At 33.7% G+C, this 24,209-nt stretch overlaps 1 protein-coding gene across 1 annotated transcript in view; it reads right to left on the bottom strand.

Moving 5' to 3' along the window:
- The window catches only part of LOC109822828 (branched-chain-amino-acid aminotransferase 5, chloroplastic-like), a 48,028-nt gene continuing 27,008 nt past the window's right edge, over nt 3,190-24,209 (bottom strand). Inside the window, exons 8-11 of the mRNA XM_020389085.1 lie at nt 23,935-24,051; nt 5,029-5,124; nt 4,195-4,307; nt 3,190-3,494 (exon numbers count right to left, since the gene is read on the bottom strand). Of these exons, the coding sequence (XP_020244674.1) occupies nt 3,371-3,494; nt 4,195-4,307; nt 5,029-5,124; nt 23,935-24,051 (450 nt within the window). The 3' untranslated portion in view covers nt 3,190-3,370. The remainder of the gene's footprint in view (nt 3,495-4,194; nt 4,308-5,028; nt 5,125-23,934; nt 24,052-24,209) is intronic.

Below are 24,209 nucleotides of genomic sequence, written 5' to 3' on the forward strand. Positions count from 1 at the left end.
TATATGGTGTGTATATATATATTTATACTCTTATATAAATATAATTATATATGTACATATAAGTTTATGTTTATATATATGTATAGATATATAAATATATATTTATACTCTTACATGTATTTATACTATTATATAAATATACTTATATATGTACAAATAAGTTTATGTTTATATATATATATAATATATATATATATATATATATATACACACACATATATTTATACTCTCTCTTCTTAGTATATTAAGTATATAAGTATACTCTCTCTTATATATAAGTATATATATGTATAAGTATACTCTCTCTTACATATGTATAATATATGTGTGTATATATATATTTATACTCTTATATAAATATAATATATATATGTACATATAAGTTTATGTTTATATATATGTATAGATATATAAATATATATTTATACTCTTACATGTATTTATACTATTATATAAATATACTTATATATGTACATATAAGTTTATGTTTCTATATGTGTGTATATATATAAATATAACTTATATAAGTATAATATATTGTTATATATATATATTTTATAACTCTTATATGTCTGTATATATATATATATAATACAATTTGTTTATGTATATTAATATATGAATGACATGAATATTTTAGGCTATTTAGTCTAGTGGTAAAACTTTAGAAGTTTGAGAGGAGGTTAGTGGTTCAAATTCTAGCTACAACATATATATTTAAAAGTCTTTTGATAGGGCCTTGGGCTCTTTGAATTATACAATTATTTTTAATTTTGTTTATTTCTATAAATTCAAGAGCCCCTTTGATATCTACATTATTTTTAATTTTATTTATTTCTATAAATTCTATAATTATATATATTATTTTAATTTTTATATTTTTTATATTTTAAATTACATAATTACAAATGATTAAATAATATATTTTTTTAATCAAAAAATTGTGTCTATTTTGCCTTTTTTTAACTAGAAAAAATTTTAAAAAATAAAAAATTATAAACTTGGACCGGCCCAGTGTCCGGCCGTTTAGACCCGGGCCCGGGCTTGGACCCGACCCGGAGCGACCGGACCTGCGTCCGGGCTCCGATTTTGCCTGGCCCGGGCCTGGTTTTCCGGGCCGGACCAGGTCGGATGGTCACCCTTTGTTATGGGTCTTTTGTGTTCAAGTCTAAGTCCGAACATGTATGTACTACCTCTATGGGTCCTATCCAAATTAAAAAACAACCCATCCTAACACAAATCTTATTCACTGAAAAGTGAAATCGAGTCGACCGAGACCGCTTGATTGTTATTTGCAAAATACATCATTATTCTGATTGACTCTTATACAATTTTTTTATTGGAGCTTTATGCAAAATGTTTAGAACATAAGTCCAAGAGAATTAACTGTTTTTCACCAACACTGTTACGGTATGCTTGTTGTCAAAATCTCCTTTTTTTTATTTTTTTACTTTTTATTTTTCTCTTAAAACCAATGACCCAAGATGACGGTAGTGAGAAAAGGATTTGATCATAGAGGATTAGGATAATAGTTAGGTTTAATTAATGGGTATTTCCGTTTAACTAAATGGACATTATTAAAGTCTAATACAATTATTTATATTTAACAATATGAGCCTCCAGTTAAAATACATATCATGAGAAAAATAAAAAGTATAATTTATTTAGACATACAAGTGTCCTGTTATGAAATTAAATTGTATTTTAGTCGTGTGTTAATATCAAGTGGGGTTAAATATTAAGCTAGGTCTCAATAATAAATTATATACATATGATGGGTATATCTAAAAAAACCTTGAGTTGCAGTACTTGCCAACAATACAGTGAATGTGGCTCTGCCACTTCTTTGAGATCAAGGACATGGGCATGTGGTTTACAATAAAATTAGGGTTGGTGATAATGATTAGTTGTAGTGGTGATTCATGAGATTTACTCACTTGTGAATCTTCGGTACATAATAAAAATTTTAGGATCTTTTTGATATTAGTCCTGTAAATCTTTAATATTTTTGAAAATAATCACAAATAATTGAAAATAATCACAAGTCTAATTATCTTGCAACTACTACTCTTGAAAAAAATGTCATATTATTTTGATCAAATTTTCAAAATAGACTCTATTGGGAATTTATTTTTAAAAAAAGACCCTTTAAAATTTAATTGATATTTTCGACCTAGTTTCAACCACCTGACTGAAACTGGGTCGAAAATGACAATTAAATTCTAAAGCTTCACAGGATTTAAAATCCTGTGAAATTTAGTGTCTAATTATAGTTTTGTGTCTGATTAGCGACGCATAAGAAATAGCCACCCAAACTTCATGAAATTTTAGCTTCGCTGATCAAACACTAAACTTCACGGGATTTTAAATCCCAGGAAGTTTTCTAACTTTAATTGTCATTTTCAGCCCAATTTCAGCAAAGTGACTGAAACTAGGTCGAAAATAACAATTAAATCTCAAAGGGGTTATTTTCTAAAAAATAAATTCCAAATAATGTCTACTTTAAATATTTAGCCTGTTATTTTGATTATTATTTGAAATGAATGTCAATGGCATAAACATATTGTCAATCTGTCTAGTCTTTAAAAAAATAGAATGTATAGTTTGATACCGTTTCTATTCTACTTCCTTCGTTCTACTACGCACATACGTGCAGTGTGATAACGCCCTATTACATCTCTTCTTTATTGATGTACCGTATGATACTCGTATCCTGCCCAAATAAAAGAAAAGAACAAATTTTTTAAACAGACTCATTTCAATTTTTAATTTTCAAAACCGACTCTTTTTTTTATTTACCAAAACCGACCCGATTTTATGATTAGCAGATTAATCACCTTCCTAAATAGTCGGGGTTGGCAACCCCGACTATTTAGGACGGTGTTAAACCCTAATTAGAAGCATTAAACCCTAAAAATTAATGTCCTAAATAGTCGGGGTTGCCAACCCCGACTATTTAGGAAGGTGATTAGTCTGCTAATCACAAAATCGGGTCGGTTTTGGTAAAAAAAAAAAAAAAAATCGGTTTTGAAAATAAAAAGTTAGAATGGGTCTGTTTAAAAAATTTGTTCTAAAAGAAAACCCTGACTACACCTTTATCCATGGGCTCCCAAGCTAAATCTAGCTGTTTGCAATACTGTACAATTACACTGAGATGTTTAAATAAGTGCAGCAAATGAACAGATAAAATGAGCAAAGAAGTTACGCTGGATGTAGGTTAGTCATAACAAACGAGTAGTCAAGGACATGAATTGAAAGTTGCAACTACACAAATTTCGAGTTGAACGAAAAAAAATAAAAAGCATAGATAAAAGAACCCTAGCATTAAAGTTGAGTAAGTTTTTGTTAATAAAATATTCTACAGAAAACCCTAACCCAACTTCATGGTCCAACACATCTTGTCCTCTGTAAGGCCCATCTGCAGATTTGTTAATGCAGAATAGAGTTGGGCCGTGCTATCCGTGCCAAATCCGCATTTGTTCCAATACTCCACCCTGCAACATATGCAAACAATTAGTGTCAACAAATAGGGTGGGGGGGGGGGGGGGGGATCAATATAGAGATAACCTTATCGAAAATCATACAGGGACGTCGAAGCCTACAGGTGTCCCAACCAACCAACTTTAAAGGTGGCAGTTATATTGATGCTTACTGTTTGCACTGATTTGTAGTATTTTGCTTGTACCGATCTTTTAACCGTCTACACTGTTGTTTGTGTATCCTTTGAACCGGCTTAAAATTGATAGAGGTTACATTGTCCTTTTCTCGATATGTATGTTTCTAAGAAGAGGACTCTCAAATAGGATTTATTTCCAAATATTGAAATTTTAAAATTATTTTTCTTTTTATGACACTGGTGAAATTTTGAGAAAGGAGAGACCAGTGTCCAAATCCTGAATGCACTAACATAACTTAGCAATGACCTAAAAACACTATGAAATGCAATAACATCCAACCAATCAGGCGTGTCAAAATCTAAATGAAGCCGTGAGCCGTGATCAGCCCATAGGACTCCAACTACTCCTAACAAAAAATGCACCATGTACAACTTTTTTCTATAGAAGGCACTACTAGATTTTAAGGCAAAGATGAGGATAATGGGAAAAAGAAGCCTCATCAGATGGCCTTAATTCTCAATAACAACATATGGATATACTTGAGAACAATGGAAGAAGGTATAGAGAATGCTTCCACCTTGTCCCGAGGTATGTTATACTTCCCACAGGTGAGACAACCACAGCTGTTCCCGTACAGAAAACTTCATCAGCATCAAGCAATTCTTCTACTGATACGAGACGTTCTTCAACCTACGCAGTTGAATTGGTTATCATATAAAAGAAGTAACATGAACAGAAAATAGGCAATAAATTTTTTTATAACATAACAACAAACATGTGCAACGAGGATAGGAAAATTTTAGTTTACAAATCACTGTCATATTAGACCCTAAAAGTCCTTAATTTTTTATGAGGCTTCCTAATATTCATACTTTTAATTTACATCCCCAAATCTATTAAGTTGTTTCAAATAACAATCACAAATCTAAAAAATTGTCACATTAGACTCCAAATTTGTTCTTAATCTTTATATTAGACCCCCACTCTTCATATTTCTAATTAACATCCCCAAATCTATTACGTTGTTCTATAACGGTAAACAGTTGAATAACTACAATTAAATCTAACGAGGGGGTGCTATAAGAAATATGAGATTTACGACCTGTTTTAAAATTAAGAAAGAATTTAGGGTTTAATATGATAAAACCCCACAAAGAATTAATGCAGAAGAGCTAGTTTGACGGTTCGAGAGCAAGGTCATAAATCACCAAGATCTTAATCACTAACCAAATGCATGTGCTGACAAGACGTTTGTACAGTGTAAAAGCTACGAGCACTTGTAAAGCGTAAAACTATGAGCACTAACTAATAACGGAAAGAATTTCAACTCAAAAGCTACAGAATCTAACACATCAATCTAAAATATGTTGTAAAATATTTTCCTGCAAGAAAACATTATTAAACCTAATACCTGGTAACCCTGGCTCCGAGCAACATCAATTATACTTTTCCTTGTAATTCCAGGCAATATAGTTCCTTTTATCGCCGGAGTTGATATGACTTTGTCCTAAAACAACAAAGCGGAAAAAGTAAATCACGCCATCAGATTACTCACTGAAGAATAGACAAATGTATATTACAACAAATGTATGAAAATCACCATATATTTATATAAAGAGATGCTGCCATTTCAACCTTTAGTAACCCAAAATGAATATGCAGAATAAAATGTCTAAATTGGACTCATGCCACCTTGATATGTTGCTCATATTGAAAAATTACATTATCTATAAGCAGAAGTAAAAAAAAAACCCTACATCAAGTCTGTCATAGGCCTTCTCGATTTTTTCCTTGTCTAGGAGTATTGGAATGTTGGAGGATGCCAAAAGGCATTTTTAGGACCATGGAAAGCTTTCTCTTGTCTATATGAATAGGAACTTCGGCACTAATTAAAAAAGACGCCTGATTCATGTTGATAGCCGGTCACGAAACTTTGTTAAATCTTTCTTATTCAACAAAAACCTCATTTCGATGAGAAAAAACAATGAGTCAAGGACTGAAAAGTTCAATAAGATGCATTGTCAAATCGTTCAGCAAGATTTGTTCAATAGAAAACCACATTTTGATGCAAAAAGGCTTAGATGATGATGAGAAGACAGACATCCCAAAAGCGCAAGTTCACTAACAAGTTCTACTTCCATATACCCATGTCACTCATGCCTAAACAGAATATGGTCAACACCAAAACCTTCATCTGCCAAATAGGCTTGTTGTCTGCATGTGCACGTTTTTTTTGTTCACTGTTCTTTTTTTATTTTTTTATTTTTATTGGGGGGTGGGGGTTTGGGGGGAGCGGGTATGTGTGGAGGTGGGGGTCCAATCATCCAGTCATACTCTCAGGAGAATCCTCAGAGCAGGCCGAATAGCAAATCCAGTTAACTAAGAAATACAGGCAAGAATAAATGTCATACGTTATACCAGACTCATGCTCCCACCTAGGCCATCCCAGCACCTAGATAGCAAGTAACCAGTCAGCCGACTGTACACATATTCTGGCGCATAGCCTACTTTAAAAACATTTAGACCCAAACAACACTTAATACATTTTATAATAACAAAATAATTCCTTAACAATCTGCTCTGTAAAACTTAAATCTACAATGATTTTCCACTTTGTGTCCCATCGTTTTTTGTCGTTGTGTGGTCGTGTGTCAGTGTACGCTAGATGCATGTTGCCTAGAATGTAATGGGTACAAATATGTAATAATCTGTAGAAATGGATTTGTATGATCTATAAAGTGGCGCGTTATGCCAACACAGAAATAAGAGAATAATGATAATCTGTTATGAGCCTAATATATTCAAGTATAATCATAAGTTAAAATGGGGCATAAAAGGAATAGGTTTCCACGAATGAACCATAGAATTACAATCTGTACAATAAGGTGAAGAAAAATAGCGCATGTTATATACTAATATTTTTTTTTGTATATTTTATTCATTACTATATTTTATTTATTATACATATTTTATTTTTTATTTATTTTATTTATATTTTATGTATTTATTTTATTTATTTTTTATTGTTGTGTGTGTTTAGTTGTAAATGATAATAATTCCTAATATAGTAGAGGATAAAAAGATAAATTATTAATCATAATAACTTGTTGAATTTATAACACTATAGATATGTATACATTAATAACACTACATATGGAGCTCCAGAGGAGTGAGCCTATGTGAGAAAAGGGCTGGAGGTAGAGATTGAGGGGAGACTAAGGAAGCAAACATTGTTAGGGAATTTCCAATTATTAGTTACAGTTGAATAATAGGCAATTAATTTCGGGTTTTCAGGACATGATTATCATAGTATTAATTCACACAAAATAACAAAACTCAACTCAGCCATATTGTCCAGTCCATTATAAATATAATAATGTATAATACCCATACAGATATTACTCTAAAATTATCCATAATTATCCCTAATTGTCTCAATAATAACCCCAATAGTATCTTCTTGAATAGAATTCTAGAAACAAATTGGACATGCAATAATAATATATATCCAACAATATGCATTAAAATATTAGAGTCCTGAAAAAAACTGTATCGCTTTCAACTTTTGACTTTAGACTATTAGGAAATATAATTAAATCAAGGTCTGACCCGGTCCGTCATCAGATTATCCAATCTGACTATACCACAATTTCACATGTTATACTAGTTATATCTTAATAATCATTTATGCTAATTTCTTATCTTTATACGAAATTATCAAGTAATGAGCAATGAAGAGAGAGAGAGAACGGTTGTATATGCATATCGTCTGTAGAGAGTATCAACACGAGAATACCTAAGATTTAAGAAAGAATAGTATTATTGGGAGTTACAAATATGTTCAATACGTAACCCTAAGCAAACCTTAGATGCATCAATATAAATATGGTGGCTAAAGCCAAGTGCGTAAATTAATTCAGTAAGTCATCTACACTCACGTTGTCTTGTGACATATGAAACCTACTGGTTGATCAATATCACCCATATAAGTAGAATAAATATTGTGGGTTCCTTCCATATTTTTAATGAGTGGATAAATGCTGGCACCGTACTCAGAACTTCACTAAACTATCTACACTACAGGCATATAAGAAAAAATGTTGTAAACATGAATTATTTGGACAATTATAGATGTATAAAATAATCTCATATGCTAGCAACTAATTATATTCTAGCTTCTAAATATATTAACCCTTTCTAAAACTTATATTTGGAACCATTATATGCAATATATTAAAGAGTATATTACATTGCATCAAATCTCATCTAATCATTTCTCTCAAAATGCATTAGTCAATCTTCTCTCATATTCTATTATTTTTATATTCATGTTTCTTTATTAATGTCGTTATATATACATTTATATAAATATTAGAGTACAGCTAAAACACATCATCTATCATGTCTTGGTATCACGAAAAAATATGCACTAATCTTTAATAAACTTTTACTTATTTCACTTTTATGGATACTGATTATACGAGAGAAAGTAGGGAAATATGCAAATGACATTCCTCAAAGAGGATCATCGACCAATCTATCAGTTGCCCACCACTGGCTATAGAGATATCTTGATTTATAGATTGTGCGCCTAGAATCATATCATATTCCGTAAATTAAATTTTTACCAAGACTCCCTCGACTTTCGACAAATGAATCCTACATAGATAGTCTAAACCAGCATAATCCATTACTAAAACCCTTATAAACTCACCATTTCTTATCGGTTTAGGTATGTAATCACTTCCAGCATATATCTTTACTCTATGATGTCACTGAGACCTAGTCATTAGAGTATTGATCTTATTATATGTTAATTTAGCCTGTGAATCACAAGATATATATTAAGAATCATCTCGATAATCAGTTTAAAAAATTATACCAAATGCGATAGCTAGAAACTAAATAGCGGTCTATCAACACACAGATTCACCCAATTACGAACGTAAAAGGAATATATGTATACGTGTATCACTCTCACTCAACCGAAAGAGCGAAAATCGCTCATCAATTCTCTTTCCTTTCAGAATGATGTGATTTTAGGCCGCACTTATACTAGGTATCTCTCTCTACTCGCTATCACTTTACGCATATATATAAATAACTATGATTTATGCTTTTGTATCTTGAAGATCCTTGTTTGCACCCTATGAATAACTCTTCACACCATCCTATGATGTCCACATCTGCTCACCTATAGTTGTAGTATGAATTTACACTATGTATCTTAATTACTGACATAAAGTTATTACATTGTATGCCTAAAAATTCTAGGTTGAAATATATTCTAATAAATATAAAACCATATATATAATCAAGAAATATAGATATATTCTTCTTATAACTATTTGAATAGAAACAATATAACAAGAATATAACAATTATCCATTTTTCCTCAGCATAAAATTATCTCCTGTCGCATTTAATTCATTCCTTCACTTCCTAATCAGTTCTATATTCTATATTACATAATGCATTGCAAGTCAGTTAGACATATAAGACAATATGATTCATTAATCATCTCCAATTGAATATATAAACTAACGGATAGACTATTTAAAATTTTGTATTATTACACTTCATATATATTCGTGCAATATTAATCCCACTGCAAAATAGGACAATTATATCCATTGAAATTTTCATCATCAATACTTTTCATTATTCTAGTATGTCCGCTTATATCAGATCGATGTTAATCTCTATAGTCCATTGACTATTACAATCTAGAAATAGATCATTTCATTATCAATCATCTATGTATATATGTTACAACTTTAACTATTGAAAACCAGTTCTTCTCATTGATCTCTCAATCTCGCATAAAATGAAGCGTAATACTCGACTGTTATAGTTTATAGATTATAATTCTACAATATGAGATGAGGTAGTCAATAAGTTATAGTTCATACTTTACAAATGGATAAATTTACAGAAACGTACTATATATTTTAGAGGTCGTTTTTCTATAAAATTGTACAAATGAAATCATAACAATCTCCTGTAATAATATTACTTATTGGATATTAATATACATTAACTAACAAATAACAAACAATTTACATAACTCTGAATTTTTATATTTATACTATGAGGATAACCAAACTATATCTTAATTATAATTTATTTAGTTTCAATTATTTCTGCTACCAGATTTTAACTATATTTTTACGCCACGATTAGTTCACCGAAATTGTTATCACACATTTAATACCCTATTAAAAATTGCCTCTACTTAACGTTGCAGAGCACCATTTCTCTTTTCTCTACACTAATACCTTGACACACTTTCTGTATTACTTACTTGATATAAATGTTCATATTCAACCCATTAGATTTTCCACCCCACCAATTAAAAACCAAAAATCAGAGTAATGTTGAAACAAAGGCTCATCATCTTATAGAATGAAAATCATGTAACCTCCATTCTCCTCTCTATCTTTAACGCTAAGTAACGTATAGCTTCATATACAAATAAAAAAAAAAAAAAAATCCCACTATCCCATGTTTCTCGTGTCTCTATAAATTATCCTCTATATATAGCAAAAATTCCGTATATTTCTCACTGGTAGTAGGCGTCTTCTTTTTTGTTCATTGAACGACTTATCACTCGATCTGATTCCCTCTTTTCAAGTAATATCAGCGAAAAGAAGTAGAATTGTCTCTATCAGACTTCGCTGTATTGCAGCGTCTAACACTAGTGTGAGAGATATGTGTAAAATTGTTAAAGATTATTCAAAAACTTAAGTTAAGGGTCATGTACTTCTTATAGAACAATTAAAATTGTTCAAATGCTATTGGCTATTATTCTTTTTCAATGTTTATAACTGCCATAACGTTCGCTTTATATTTATTATACCATAATGATATTTTACGATTCAGTACATTCTTTCGAGTTATAGGCAATAGCTATTATTTAAAAGTTTATAATTTATGATTTGATCTGCATATGACAGCAGAAATTTAAACCTAATCCGTGTTCTACATTTTTAGGATAGTTTTATTTGCACAAACCATTTTAATTATTATGCTATACCAATATTACATTAACCTAAAAAGTTTGAACTAATCTTATGTGAGGAGAGAAGAATAGTGACGAACTCACAATAATATTCAGTGGTGAGAGGATGAGGAGAGTAAATTGAGGTTAGTGTAGTGAGAGAGAATGTACATAAAGGCGTTGATTGATTTATTCATAAAAATACATTATCACATATCACATGATATTTCGACATGCATAAAATAGAAATAAAAATAGATTAATAAACACCAAGCTATAGAGGAGAGATGAAAGAAACAAGAGCATTAGTTACATATGCTCACCAATCCTCCAACAAACATCCATTTATAAATATACGAACCTCCAACAACCAACCAAAAAAACACCGTCTTCCACTTTCCATCCTACCTGCCAATCTTTTCTCATCTTTGTCCAATAACTTACCCTCTTTAGTGACAATAGGTGGCTCAAAAGCGTTTTTCAAGTCCATGGTATGATTCCTATTTCCTCATAAAAGAAGCAAGGAGGCCCTCATTTCGGATTTCATTAGGTGGAGGAGTTTGAAATCTAAACAGCAGCATAAGGAACACTCAATGTATTGCCGTGATTAACAAACGCATTGTTGTGAAACCTAGTAAAATACCATAATAGGAATAACAAAGCGAGGATTAGAGAAAAATGGATGTTAAACACAAATATTTTCAGGCATTCCCTGTTGTCAGCCCCAACGATTGTGCCAGAATCAATCATTCACATCTCGAGTCAAGAAGTCGTCAAACTTTACTTATGGACTAGTAGTAGGAAATCCTAATCCACATCCCAGCCTGCATTCACATATTCCCAGACTTTTCAACAATACGTAAAGGCCCAATTATGGCGCAAGCTGAAGAGCCTATACTCAAATAGTCCATAAATGCAATATGGTGTCATTGCTCAAACTATGTATTCACTGATACGGATACGGACACGGGATACGACAGCGGACACGGGACACGGATACGGATATGAGCAAAATCAAAAAAATAGGATACGGGGATATGGCAAGGATTAAAAAATATATTAGTATTAATAGAAAATTTTATAAATTCAAACTAACAATCATAATATTGAATCTATCACAAAATAACAATTGTAAACAAAAAACACCTCTCAAGATGAAGAGGAAGCTGAGGAGTATTGAGAAAAGGATTTAGGGTTAGAGTTCAGGGTTTATCTTTTATTTTCTTCGTGACATCAGTAGGATCAAATCGAACGGGAAACTTAAGAAATAGGGATGGTAGTTTTAATCCAGTTCCTTCACTGCTATCAAGTCTTATTCTATAGCCAAGTGCATATGGCAAGTCAGTGACATATTTAATGACATGGTTCATTCTCAATGTGATAACAACTGAAGCGGATAGGACTATTAAGAATTGTTGTCACTTGCATTCATTCTGCCAATATTAATCCCACTGGCAGATAGGTCCGTATCCATGAAAAATTTTATTGATGTGTTCTATGATGTTATCACCTTCTGCATACAACAAGAATTGTGCTTAGGCAATAGGAGATGAATAGTAGTGGCATGGGAACCAGCTTCTTTTGGTTCGCTGCAATGGAATGAGAGCGTGCCCACTTAGTTAGAATTGGATAATGAGAAGCGTAGGCTTATACAATATGTTCAGAACGTACTATGCTTTAGGTTTCGTTTTAAAATGTAGGAATCTAAGCGTTTCCGTTTCTTTTTCCTTTGGCTTACTATAGCTAACAAGTGCAAATAGTACAACTCTGATTTATAAACAGATAAACAACGTAATAACAAATATCTCAACCAATACATATAGCATAAATAGAAATGTTGCAAACCATTATATAAAAATATTGCAAACTAATACGTTTTTCTGTTTAATTTTTGAAAAATGGTTATTCTTGTAAAATGTTATCTAATTTGATTTGTCAATCAGGTCGCTGGAGTTGGGTGAAATGGTCATTGATGAAAACGAGACCCATTCTGCTAGCTTCTCTTTTTTCTAGGATGATTGAACTTGTGTCATGGTTCGCGTATAGCATCCATGTGGTCTAGAAATTTTATAAGCTTGATAACTTCAATTAGACTGTCTTTATGAACATATTTTATCTATTTTCTTTCAATTTTCACTGACGATTTGAACTTGTGTCATGGTTCGCTATAGCATCCATGGTCTAGAAATTTTATAAGTTTCAAAAATTCAATTAACGACTTGTCTCTTCTGTGAACATGTATTATCTATTTCTTTCAATTTTTCACTGCTCAAAGCCTCTTTTACCTAGCGTTTAGAATTTTCGTTAATGTCAGACTAGTGGATTCAATGAACATATCTAAGTTATCATGTGCAAGGACATACCACCATTTTTGTGCCACAAACCATAGTTACTACCATTAAATTTATCAATTTTAGCCAATTTAATAAAACAAATTTTGCTAGTCAATTCAAATTAGAATAAATTAGAAATATGTTTTAAAACATGTACAAGGTATGCATATACAGTGACTAAAAACATAGCATGCAGGCCGAATAGCAACCCTTACGAAGGAAATCACAGCAAGACCTAAGTGGTGCAGTCCGTGTATCAGGCTCATGCTCCACCAGGCTCTCCCAGCACCTAGGAGGGCAGCATAGGTACCAGTCAGGCCGACTGGTACCTATGCTGGCGCATAGCCTACTTTTTAAAACATTGACCCAAACAACACTTAAATCATTTATACAAACTTATATTATCATTCCTACAATCTGCTCATGTAATAACTAAACTCAAGTGATTTCCTACTTGTTCCCATCTTTGCCGCTTTGTCAGAGACCCAATGCATTTGCCTAAAGAAGAGGGTGAAGATAGAGAAATCTAGAAATGGATTGGGTTTAAGGGCGCGTGCGCACACACAGAAAGAGAGAATTAAGTGATGATGTAGGCCTATATATGCATGTATATCATGTTGAAATGGGGGCATAAAGAGGGAATGGGTTTCACGAAGGAACAAGTAGAATCAAGTGACAAGGAGGTGAAGAAAGAAAGGGCATGTTAATTTTCAGTTAATAATATAGAGGGGATAAAAAGGAAATTTTAATCTAAAACTTGTTGAAACTTTAACACTATAGAAGGATGGTATAATTGATGGATGACTACAATTTGGATGAGGCTCAAGGAGGGAAGGCCTAGGTGAGAAAAAGGGGCTGGAGGAGGAGAGGGGCGACTAGGGGAGAGAACATTGTTAGGGATACTTTCCATGCCATTGTTACAGTGTGAAAGATGGGGCAATTTCGGGTTTGGGACAGGAATTTATCCGACTAGTATTCCAAAAACCAAAAACTCCAACTGCCATTGTCTCAGTTCCATTATCAAATGACTAATACCATACAGTATATTCTCTAAGATTATCCTAATTATCCCCTAATTGTCTCAATGAATAACCCCCAAGTCTTCTTGAATAGAATTCTAGAAGACAAATTTGACATGCAATAATATATAGCCAACCCAAAAGGCAAGAAAATATTAAGAGGTTCCTGAAAGAAAACTGTTTCTTTTTCAACTTTTGCTTTTAGAACTATGGAATAAATAATCAAGGTTCTGACCCGGTCCGCGGTCAGATCTCAGATCTGATCTGATTACCACAAATTTGCACATGTTAGGTTTATCTAAATCATTTTATGCTAATTTCTTTTTTATACATATCAAGTATCATCATGCTACGGTTTTTAGCATATCGTCTGTACATCAACCCTATACCTATTTGAAAACAGCAGTTTCAGTTTTAGTTCAAATTTGAAACGCTAGCAAACTTGTTTTATTAAAATTGGCTAAAAGCAGCAAATTTAATGTCAGTAACTATTGTCTATTGATATGTGGCATAGAAAAATTGGGTTTGACCTTATACATGAAAACATAGATGATGTCCTAAAAAAAACTGCTCCGACCAGAACTAAAAACTCTACTACTAAGGACAAGAAAAGGTTGAACAGTGAAAATTGAAGAAAAGGTAAAAAGTCTCATGCTGAAGTTCATGGAAGACAATCTAGTTAAAGTTTTGAAACTTCTAAAACTTCTATGGACACATGGAATGCAATAAGAGAGAGTATGACATTGCATCTAAAGTCAACAACTATTTCCTCATGCATAGCACAATTCTCCTCATATGCACGAGGTTGATAATGTCGTAAAACACATTAATAAAATGATTGTCACAGCTTAAAACACATCTACAGCTGGGCTTGGTATCACAGAAAAAATGCAACTATCTTTAATAACTTTCCCTATTCACTTGTTATTACTGCTAACATGTTGGGAACAAATCCTGCCATTAAATGTCACTAATTTGTCAATGCACTTGGCTATAGAGCATATCTTGATAACCAGTTAGACAATGTTCCCGAATCCTAGTGTGACAAGTTAACAATATATGGTGCAGACAACAAATCTATATTAACAATCTGCTTTATCTTAGAGGTACTAGCAAAGTCTTACCTAGATGTCACAATTCAGACTCATAAGTAAAATAGGAAGAGCAGTTCAAATCAAAGATTTTATTAGCAGTGTTATTCCAAATTACAAGAGACAAAATAGTTCATGCTCAAGGACACATTTCCCCACAAAAAATATTTTCTTACTCTCTCTCTCTCTCTCTCTCTCTCTCTCTCTCTCTCTGCCCTCCTTACTTCAGTTTATTTTAATCGGTGACTTTATGCTTGTTCTTGGAGATGTGCCTTGTTGCACCACGCTCTCTCCACCATCCTTTGATGTCTCTCGTCACCGATTGCACTATGTCACTCTGACAAATTATCACTTGTTGGCACCTCCTTCTAGGTGATTGTGTCCATCCTTATTCTACTACATTCTTTTGGAACTTGAAATCGCCAAATTTCCTATAGTCGTAGAAGGCTCCAGGAGTTATCTTTTTCTTCTTATACTATTGTGATTTAGAACCTTTCAAGTGTGATTTATTGGGCTCATGGTTTCTTCCAGTTTTTTGCCTCTAGCGCATAAAATTTAGCTCCTGTTGCGCTATGTTAAGTTTCAGTTCCTTCACTTGCTATCAAGTCTTATTCTATAGCCAAGTGCATTGGCAAGTCAGTGACATATTTAATGACATGGTTCATTCTCAATGTGATAACAACTGAAGCGGGATAGACTATTAAGAATTGTTGTCACTTGCATTCATTCTGCAATATTAATCCCACTGGCAGATAGGTCCGTATCCATGAAATAATTTTATTGATGTGTTCTATGATGTTATCACCTTCTTGCATACAACAAGAATTGTGCTTAGGCAATAGGAGTTGAATAGTAGTGGCATGGAACCAGCTTCTTTTGGTTCGTGCAATGGGAATGAGAGCGTGCCACTTAGTTAGAATTGGATATGAGAAGGTAGGCTTATACAATATGTTCAGGAACGTACTATGCTTTAGGTTTCGTTTTTAAATGTAGGAATCTAAGCGTTTCCGTTTCTTTTTTCCTTTGGTTACATATAGCTAACAAGTGCAAATAGTACAACTCTGATTTATAACAGATAACAACGTAATAACAAATATCTCAACCAATACATATAGCATAAATAGAAATGTTGCAAACCATTATATAAAAATATTGCAAACTAATTACGTTTTTCTGTTTAATTTTTGAAAAATGGTTATTCTTGTAAAATGTTATCTAATTTGATTTGTCAATCAGGTCGCTGGAGTTGGTGAAATGGGTCATGATGAAAACGAGACCCATTCTGCTAGCTTCTCTTTTTCTAGGATGATTGAACTTGTGTCATGGTTCGCTATAGCATCCATGTGTCTAGAAATTTTATAAGCTTGATAACTTCAATTAGACTGTCTTTCATGAACATATTTTATCTATTTTCTTTCAATTTTCACTGACGATTGAACTTGTGTCATGGTTCGCTATAGCATCCATGTGTCTAGAAATTTTATAAGTTTCAAAAATTCAATTAGACTGTCTTTCATGAACATGTATTATCTATTTTCTTTCAATTTTCACTGCTCAAAGCCTCTTTTTACCTAGCGTTAGAATTTTCGTTAATGTCAGACTAGTGGATTCAATGACATCATCTATGTTATCATGTGCAAGGACATACCACCATTTTTGTGCCACAAACCATAGTTACTACCATTAAATTTATCAATTTTAGCCAATTCTAATAAAACAAATTTTGCTAGTCATTCAAATTAGAATAAATTTAGAAATATGTTTTTAAAACATGTACAAGGTTGATGCATATACAGTGACTAAAAACAGTAGCATGATGATATTTGACATGCATAAAATAGAAATTAAAATAGATTAATAAAACACCAAGCTAGTAGAGGAGAGATGAAAGAAAACTAGAGATAGCTCCCAATCCCCAACCTAAAAACCTCCATTTAACAATTTTAGAACCTCAACAACCAACCCAAAAAATGACCCGTCTTCCACTTTCCATCCTACCTGCCCAATCTTTCTCAGTCTTTGTCAATAACTTACCCTCTTTAGTTGACAATAGGTGGCTCAAAAAGGTTTTTTTCAAGGTGCCATGTAGTTGATTCCTATATTCCTCATAAAAGAAGCAAGGAGGCCCTCATTTCGATTTCATTAGGTTGGAGGAGTTTGAATCTAACAGAGCAGTAAGGAACATCAATGTTATTGCGTGGATTACAAACGCATTGTTGTGAACCTAGTAAAATACCATAATAGGAGAATGAAGCAAAGGAGGGTTAGAGAAGAAATGGATGTTAACACAAAGATATTTTCAGGCATTCCCATGTTGTCAGCCCCAACGTTGTGCAGAATCAATCATCACATTCGATCAAAGAATGTGTCAAACTTTACTTATGGGACTCTAGAGTAGGAAAATCCTAATCCCACATCCCAGCCTGATTCACATATTCCCAGACTTTCAAAGATACGTAAAGGCCCAATTATGGCGCAAGGTGAAGAGCCTATACTCAAATAGTCCATAAATGCAATATGGTTATTGCTAACTATGATGCACGTATACGGATACGGGACACGGATACGACACGGACACGGACACGGATACGGGATATGGCAAAATCAAAAAAAATAGGATACGGGGATATGGCAAGGATTTAAAAAATATTATTATATATAGAAAATTTTATAAAATTCAACTAACAATCTAAAATATGAATCTATCACAAAATAACAAGTTTGTAAACAAAAAACACCTCAAGATGAAGTGGAAGCTGAGAGATTGAGAAAGAGGATTAGGGTTAGAGTTAGGGTTTATTCTTATTTTCTTTCGTTTGAGTCAGTTGAGGATCAAATCGAACGGGAGACTTAAGAAATAGGGATAGGTTTTTTAATCGAACGGTTTGGGTTGGATTTTAACAACCAAACCCGCAACCCGAATGAATCGGCCTTCGGCGAATCCGAGCCGTGTCTGAGCTCATTTAACCGTGTCCGAGCCTAATTTGATCATTGACCAGTATCGGATACGGACAATCCGTGTTCGACACGTGTTGTGCACGTGTCGTGGCGAATCCGTATCCGATTTGAGTCGGACACGGATTCGTGACCTCCGGGGGCGAATCCGTGATTCAAAGATTGCTAAGAATGGCCCTCAACTTATCAAGATCAAGTTGGTCATAGGCAGGCCCACTCTTGCTTGGGTGACTATGGAACAATTAATAGAGAATTAGGGTCTCCGTTTCCATTAAACCAAAGAGAAAATACAAGTTTTTCACATTGAGCGAGAAAAGGAGGAAGTTGTTAGGAATTCATTGCAACCAAAAGCTCCACCTTTTGAAAGTAGGGAACCTTCTGCGCATGTTGAAACTTCTCTCTCTGATGCAGATTTTTAAAATCGGAACAGGTATCATATCAATGAAGTAGTGGAGATCAAGAATTGCGGGAAAACATTTTTGCTTGCGGGAAGACGATTTTGAAGATGAAGTGGTGCGTCATGCAGCTGCACTGAAGGAGTTGGGGATGCTGATCTTGTCTAAGATCTTTGCATCTCTTCAGGTGTGTTGGTATTTAGTTCTTTCACCATGAGAATCTTATCTTGGAATATTAGGGTACTTGGCAAAATCGAGAAGAGAAGGTGTCTTCAGGTGAATGCTAGAAAATTGGGAAATGAGGTTAAGTTTGCGCGAGAGATCAAGCTTGAAAAGGTGAATGACAAAATCATCAAGGGGTGTCGGAATAACAACAGCATCGGTTGGGCTTTTTCTCCGTAGCAAGGTCATTTTGGTGGTATTCTTTCTTGTTGGAGGGATATTTTCATGAAAGTCGGTGAAAAAATTCATCAACTTTTTGTGGTGGTTTAGGGCACATGGATTTCTTTGAATAAATCATGTCTCTTGTGCAATGTGTATGATTGTTCAGATCTGAATTCTAGAAAGAATGTATAGGATAACATTGTTGATTTAAGAAGCAGAGTTAGGGGTATGTGCATTATGGGAGATGATTTACCTATAGTGGAACATAAATACACATGATATAATACCTCCTCCAAGACCAGTAGACTTGATAGATATTCATTATCAATTGACTTCTCAGATGAGTTATCAGAATCTCTTAGTTAAGATTGCATAGATCAATTTTTGAATACTGCCCAATACTCCTTTTTCTGAGATTATGGTTGATTATGGCACCAAACCGTATAGATTTTTTGAATTGTTTCCTGGAGTCTTCAGGTTTCTTGGACATGGTGGATGTGAAATGGAAATCATTTGATGTTGAAGGAAATGCAGGTATTAGGTTATGGTCTAAGCTTTGCTTGCTAAAAACAGTACTAAAGAAGTGGAACATAGTGTTACAACAACGTGAGGAACAAAATTAAAGAATTAGAAGCAGTGGAATCAATAGATCAAAAACTAGAAGATGGTTTTTTCTCAGAATCAAATATCATTCTTAAGAGGTCGTTCTTCGTGAAGTTATTGAAGAAATATCAGGAGGCGGTACTATGGAGACAGAAATCCAGAGATAGACAGATCAAGGAGGGTGATCGTAACAACAAATTCATTCATAAATTATCTAAAAGTTAAGATTGCAAAATCAAAGTATTGGTCTTAATGTGATGGTGTTTGGGTATCTAATTCTAAGAAGGTTAAAGATGTTGCAGATTTCTATAGTAACCATTCTAATTCCAAGAAGTTGAGGAAAACAAGCATGAATGGATGTTCCTTTCCATCTCTCTCTGCTTCAGAGACTAGTGTCCTTGAAGATGTGCTCACTTTGGATAAAATTAGAGATGTTCTAATGAGTTGTGAAGGTTCTAAAGCACCGGGTCCTCATGGCTTCAACATTGAGTTCTTTAAGCGAGCTTGGAAAATAGTCTAGCAAGATTTCTAGCAAGGAAGCAATTTAAGGAAGGGAATCAATCAATGTATGGAAAAAACTTTTTTGGAACTCGCTATAAATTTTTTGAAGGTTAAACGCTTCAAAACTCAAGAGTGAAGCTATTTATCCCTTGAAGCTTACGCCTCATAGCTTAAAGCATAACTAAGGTGTGCACTTTGCGCTTTACAAAATGTTTCTCTTTTGAAACACACACTTTAGACAAGATAGGAGGAGATAAAACGATTTTTGACTAACGTTAAAGTGCTCAATAGTATCTTCAATAAGATATAAATGTTATGTATGTAGCTTACTTTATTGTGATTTGCGTCTATACTTCACATATTTAATTCTTATTTACTAATCGAGACATGAATGTGCCTATTTGTAAATTATTGTACCACTATATAATATATTCAAAAAATTTACATATTATAAAATTAAAATGCTTAAACTCATGAGGCTTACGCCTCACGCTTTGAAGCTTACACTTCACTTCAATAATGGATCTAGCACTTTACTTTGCGCTTCCGCTTCTTCAACATTGGAATTAATTCCTCTTTCATAATGTTAATTCCTAAAAGAGATTCACCTTTAGGTCTTAAGGACTATAGGCTCATTTTTTTGTTTCCTCGTTATACAAGGTGATATCTAAATTACTTGCCAACAGGTTGCGCAAGGTCATTAGTTCTATGATGAGTGACAATCGATCCGCTTTCATTGGTGATAGATAGATTCTTGGTAGTATCTTAATGACCTCGGAGATTATAGATGAAGTAAAAATGTAAAATGCAAAGTGCAAGAAGATGTGATTGTTAAACTTAACTTTGAAAAGGACTACGGCTATGTGGATTGAGATTTCTTGGACTCGGTGTTAGCTCATATGAGTTTCGATCAGTTGTGGAGGACGCGAATTCATGGTTATTTGAATAATTCTTTAGTGTCAAGCTTAGTCAATGGTAGTCCGATGAAGGATTTTTCGATGTATTGTAGGCTTCGAGTGTATCGTAGGTTTCAACAAGACTGACCTTTATCACCTTTTCTATTTTTTTTGGCTAGTTAAGGTCTTAACATTTTGCTTAACAGAACAACTTCTATTTGGCTATTCCATGGCATTATGATTAGTGAGAATCAAGGTTTTAAATGTCGAATGTCAAGGACATGTTGAACGGTCAAAATCCATATCAGATTGCGAAAATCGAGGATATATAGTAAATATCAAATTGTCATATTGGATGATGTGCATATATAATATAATGTCTTGGTCTTTTGCTTGCACTTTGGTAATGTTTGATTGTTCAGTGGAAAGTATCAAATTAAACATAGTAGGACATGTCAACTTCACAAGAAGAAGCTTAACAATATTATACTTAACTGAGAAATGTTATACATTGTCGATTGAGAAATCAAGTAAAAGAGCCATGGTGGCTAAAAATGTTGTTGTGTTGTCACTCAGACAAGGTGAAATCATCACCAATGTCATCTTCTACTAAAACATAAACAGTACCAACAAATAAACAACTATTATCCAAGTATTGTTCATCTTCATCTCCTGCTCTTTTGTTTTTCTCCTGAAATCATTGAAACTCAAATCCTCTCCATTTAATCTTTTTGTTTCTCAATCAATTCCGCGTTAGACCCTCTCAGCCACCTGCAGCGAAAAAAGTCTCAGAGAAGAGGGCGTTCGACCTCAAACTTCACATCATAAAGAATCAATTTAGAGTCGCATCAAATCACTTTTGAATCTCTTCAAAAGAGGGATCGGGTTGATTGAGAGAAGAGAGGGAGAAGAAGGTGTTATCTTAGCTTCATTCCTTGTCGTCGAGGATCGACGTTGAAGAGAGAGCGAGAGCAGGCAAAGAAAGATTTGCCTAAAATGAGAGAAAAGTGGGGAGAAGATTTTCTCTAAACAATGCGTGTAGTTCGTTTTAAAGCTGTAGTCGTTATTAGGTTTCGATTTGGATTTGGATTTGGATTTGGGTTTGGTTTCAACCAAACTGAACCCAAACCCAAATCGAAAATAAAAATTCGAAATGTGCAACTCGCGGAGCTTTTCAGTTGGTCAAAATTGCAAAAAAAAAAATCTAATATATCGCCAATATACGACTTGAAAACCCAAACGACATGAAACCCCACATATCCTTGCGCTTGGCCCTGAAAAACGATATATGTCGGCCGACATTTAAAACTTTAGTAAGAACGACTGGAAAGTCACTCATCTTCAAAGTTTTGTTTGGCTAACTGGGTTGAATGGTCATTCAAGGCATTTCTTGAAAGGCATGGGGTGGAACTCTAGATTGTTTAGTTATTTTGTCCAATGTGCAGGAGAGTTTTTGAAGATAAATTACAAGCCATATTCAATTGTTGTTGGGTTGATTGTCTTTAGAATTTAATTCGAAATTGAGGGTGCTTTACTAATTTGATTGAAATGTGGATCATTCAATGGATGGATTTAATCCAAGCTCCATGCAAGAAATGGATGGTGTTCTGTTTCATTACTCTTTAGTCCATTTGGAATGCAAGAAATGAATTAGTTTTCTACAAGGAAACTAGCACTCTTACGACGGTGGAGCAAAATAAACCATACACTTTTTCTCGTCTCAAAGTTTGGTGTACCTTCCATCCATGGGATCTTCATAATTCGTTTTTTCAACCAGGTATTATCTTAGCTTGTTCATAATGCTACAGGTGTTGAAGTGATAATCATGTGTCAGTGGGTTTTTTTTTTTTTTTGCTTTCTATGCTGTCTTTAGCTTTTTTCTGTTTTGATTTTTTTTTTTTTTTTTGCTGTTTTGCAATTCCATCTTAGAATCCTTCACTTTGTTTTTATGCTTTGATTAATTCAAACTTTTTCGCTAAGCAAAAGATGCTTTGAAATAGATTAAATAAACTTGGAGGGTGCGAATCAATGTGAATCGAATCATATCTGAGATCAAAACAAGTTGTAACATGGTCTGGAATGAGCGGATCAGATCTGGGGGATCAAGTGCAGACGGTTCGAATGAAGGCTGATCGAGGCACAGAGCTGTTAGAGGCAGAGCTTAAGTCAAGCAGCAGCAGATTTGACTGCACGCAATTGGATCAATGTGGAGAGTCAAGGTTGGTTCTAATCAGTTCTGACAATGTTAGGCGGTGTCAAAACTCTATGGAGAGGCAAGATTGAAGTTGTTGCTGGTCAGATCTAAGAAGAGGGATGCAGCTTCATTGTCTATCGGTAGCAGAGGCAATGAAGGTTTCAGGCAACTGGGTAGAGGCAACGGTGACCAAAATCAGAGTTCTAGCCAGCAGTTGAAACTTGTAGAAGAAGAGTTGCTTGGATTTGAGGTTCTGATCCAAAGGAGGGTGGCTCAAATCTCAAGGAGGGTTGGGACCGGACCTCTAGGAGCTTTTGCACAGGGAGAAGAAAAAGTGACTATTATTTGGGTTGGGGCAGGGGGGGGGGAAGCTTCCTCTTAAGGAACAAAATTTGAGAAGAGAATTTTTCATTTGGATAAGGGGCATGCTCTGATTATCATGGTTGGTAGAGGAGAAAGAACTTTTAAAAACAGAGAGAATAGCTAGCTTCCTCAATACAAGAGAATTTCTTGTAGAAGATGATCTCTATTCTAAGATCAGAAAGAGAGATTGATTGAGTACCCGGTAGATTACTTTTGAATTTTTATATGCATCTCACTCATGAGATTATCATGCTATTTGTAGACTTTCTGTAACTTCCCGAAGTCTCCCTGATTTTCCTCTAACCAACCAACAATTTCTAAAATCTTTGAGGTAACTGATATTGTGGATATCGTGGGTAACAACTCCCACAAAATCCAATTGATGTTCTCTTGGTTGATTTGGTCAACTTCACTAGTAATTAGCAATAAATATAATCATGTTAACATAAAACTGATAAATCCATCCGAAAATGGAAAAGGAAAGTATATACACCAAAAACATTAATTAATATGAATTTATGAAGTAAATAATTGGGTAAGTAATCAATAGCTTCATAAAAGAGATGATTCTGGGCTGACATACCTTAACAACAAAAACATTACATGATGAAACTTCCTCAAGGTATTTCTTGCTAACAGAATCAAGGTACAAAACATCAGAATAGCCTTTTGCCTTTGCTATTGACTGTGCCCTCAAAACCTACAAAGAAATCATAAAGTACAAGCACTGGTGAGTATGTGAATAGTTAATACAGCTTTCATCTTCCGATTGATCAAAGCATTTAGGTTCCAAAGATTATAGTTTACAATTAACTAATAATGAAAAAAAAAGGGACCAGGTCAAGAGCCATTGCAAAT

The sequence above is a fragment of the Asparagus officinalis genome, chromosome 8, assembly GCF_001876935.1.
Source record: "Asparagus officinalis chromosome 8, Aspof.V1, whole genome shotgun sequence".
Classification (NCBI taxonomy): domain Eukaryota; kingdom Viridiplantae; phylum Streptophyta; class Magnoliopsida; order Asparagales; family Asparagaceae; genus Asparagus; species Asparagus officinalis.